This window comes from Melospiza georgiana, chromosome 6 (assembly GCF_028018845.1).
Source record: "Melospiza georgiana isolate bMelGeo1 chromosome 6, bMelGeo1.pri, whole genome shotgun sequence".
Taxonomy (NCBI): Eukaryota; Metazoa; Chordata; class Aves; order Passeriformes; family Passerellidae; genus Melospiza; species Melospiza georgiana.
In genome coordinates this window covers 22287388-22290020 of record NC_080435.1, presented here as the reverse complement: position 1 = coordinate 22290020, position 2633 = coordinate 22287388, and the positions used below count along the sequence as shown (strand labels likewise).

The window sequence follows — 2633 nt, the reverse complement described above, 5'->3', positions numbered from 1 at the left end:
TGAAAGTCGCCAAGGCCAGGCTGGATAGGGTTTGTAGCAATCTGGTATACTGGCAGTTATCTCTGCTTTCAAAGGGACAGTCTGGGATCAGGTGTCACAAACGACCCCAAGTGTTCCCAGAACCGAGGAGGAGCAGGAGCAGCTCTGGAGAAGGGCTGGCAGGGAGTTCACAGCACCCTGGTCCCTGATAGCTTTCACTGCATCATCAGGGGGATTGGCAGTAATTAGGGTGGGCTCCAAGTGCTGATAGCCTGGCTGCAAGCAACTGAGTGCTGTCCTTCCCTTGAGCTGTGCAAGCCTGGGGGAGAATGCAAAAATGGGAATTCTTGCCTCAGTTTTGCTTCTTCGGGCAAAGGGGTAGTTTTGGCAATGGTTCTGGAGCTTTTCCTAGAATGGGAGCAGTTGCTGACAAGCAGCCAGACTCTTCACCAGCACTGCCAGCACTGTCAGCAGCATTCCAGTGCCACCAGCACCACCAGCATCCCTCTGCTGCTGGAGTGAAAATGAGCCCTCAGGGAAGAGAAATGAGGAATGGTAGAGAGAAGGCAGTTGGAGAATGAGACATTCTGCAGGGAAGGAATGTTTCTCATCAGAAGAAAATGAGAAGCCATTTGCAAAGTTCAACATGTGGACATTTGACCAAAGCCAATTCCTTTTTGGACAAGAAAAAAAAAAAATCAAGATATATAACTCTGAGGGAGTGGAGCTCTGACGCAGCTGAAGTTGTAAAACAACTTCCGACTGCCCTATGGCCCCACCGAGCCTTGGGGAGCAACACCCGGACAGGGAACACAGAGGAGCCAGCAGGATGGGAGTGGGGAGCTCCTGGTGACCTGGGCACTTTGTTCTTCATGTCCCTGACCTGGCAGGAGCCGCTTTAGGACATGGATCCCAAAGGAGCAAGAGGGACCAGGAAGCGCCGCTGATCTGCACAGAGCCCTTTGCCTGCTGCTGCCCCACAGGGAACAGGTCAGTGGAATGTTTGCCTTCCTCCCTACCCCACCTTCCTCTCCTGCAGCAGCTGCTCTGTTCCTGACACCCTCTCCCAGTGACTGCAGGGCCCTCCCCAGGTCCCCCATCTTCTGTCCTGTGCCTTACTTTCACATTCTCTGCAGAACAGCCCAACCCTCCCACCTCACTCCTTCCCACTGAATCCTTCCCACTGCAGGGAGCTGCTGAGGAGCCACATGGTCCATCCCTGAATTCTCCAAGCACTGACTGCCCATCCACTCTGACCACAGCCAGGGGCCACATCCCACTGCCTGCCCAGCGTCCATCCATGGAGGTGACCACCATGTCCCCATCTCCTGCCTCACCCACTGAAGGAGATGATCTGTGTGAGACAGATGTCACCAGGGTGGCCATACACAGTGTGACCCTGCTCATCTGCCTCTGTGGGCTGGCTGGGAACGGGGCTGTGCTCTGGCTCCTTGGCTCCCGCTGTTTCTCCAGGAACAGCACCATCTTTTACATCCTCATGCTTACTCTTCTGGACTTCCTCTTCCTCCTCATTCTGTTGCCCTCCCCTCTTCTCTTCCTGCTGGGGAATGTGTCCTGCTCTGTCACCATGCCCTTGCAGTATGTGTGGTTTCTTTTCAGGGTGCCACTGGTGTCACACACCTTTTGTCTGTACACACTGACATCCATCAGCATCCTGAGGTGCCGCTCCATCCACTGCCCGCTTTGGCTCTGCTGCCACCGTCCCCAACACCTGTCATGGGTGGTGCTTGCCCTGCTCATCACTTTCATCACTCTCTTTGCCACCATGATTTCTCTGTGTTTTGTCCAGCTATCTGAGCACTGCTGGGTGTCTCTCATCTCTGTGCACGCCTTCAACCTTCTCCTCTGTGCTCCCGTCGTGCTCATTTCCAGCACAATCCTCTTCATTAAGGTCAAGCCTGGCTCCCATCAGCAGCAACCCAAGATACTCAACATTGTTATCTGCCTCATTGTGCTCTTCACTCTGCCCCTCAGCCTCTGGAATTTACTGCAGTACCTCGGCTACACCATTGTGTCCTCCCAGGTTGTTTTCCTGCTTGCCTGCATCCACAGCACCATCAAACCCTTCATCTACTTCCTGGTGGGGAGGTGCTGGAGGCCCTGCTCTGTGGGGTCCCTCCGGCTCTCCCTCCAGAGGGTCTTTGAGGAGACAGACACTGCCCACAGCCATGATCCTGCCATGGACACAGTGCTCTGAGCCTGTTGAATCTTCCCGCTGCACTACTGAGGGACTCTGGGACTGTGGTTGAGGGACTCCTTAATGCACCTGATGATTAAATATCTAAAGTGTCACCGTCCCTGTGCTGGTGCATCACCCAACCCCTTTCCAATGAGGGCAATGGCAGATTTGTCTTTACAAACATGCTGTGGGTCTGCTGGTAGATACAACTAGCACTGGGAGATAAAAGAAACAATGGGAAGGATTCCACTGATTGATGAATGGAAGAAGATATTTCCATCTACTAATAAACTTTAGATTTGCTGATAAATGAAATTAGACATCAAAACGTGAAAGGAAGAATGGGGAAGAAAAACCCCTAAATTGTATAATAATTAAAAATTAAAAGGACAGGTTATACATTAGAGGGAAATCGTTAGCATCAGGTGTATTAGGCAGTCTGTACCTCTCAAGT

At 52.3% G+C, this 2633-nt stretch overlaps 1 protein-coding gene across 1 annotated transcript; it reads left to right on the top strand.

Moving 5' to 3' along the window:
• Positions 1 to 1279: 1279 nt before the first annotated feature.
• Positions 1280 to 2197, top strand: LOC131084523 (mas-related G-protein coupled receptor member H-like). Its single transcript, XM_058026065.1, has one exon. The coding sequence runs from the start codon at positions 1280 to 1282 to the stop codon at positions 2195 to 2197; it is 918 nt and encodes a 305-aa protein (XP_057882048.1).
• The last annotated feature ends 436 nt before the right edge of the window (positions 2198 to 2633 follow it).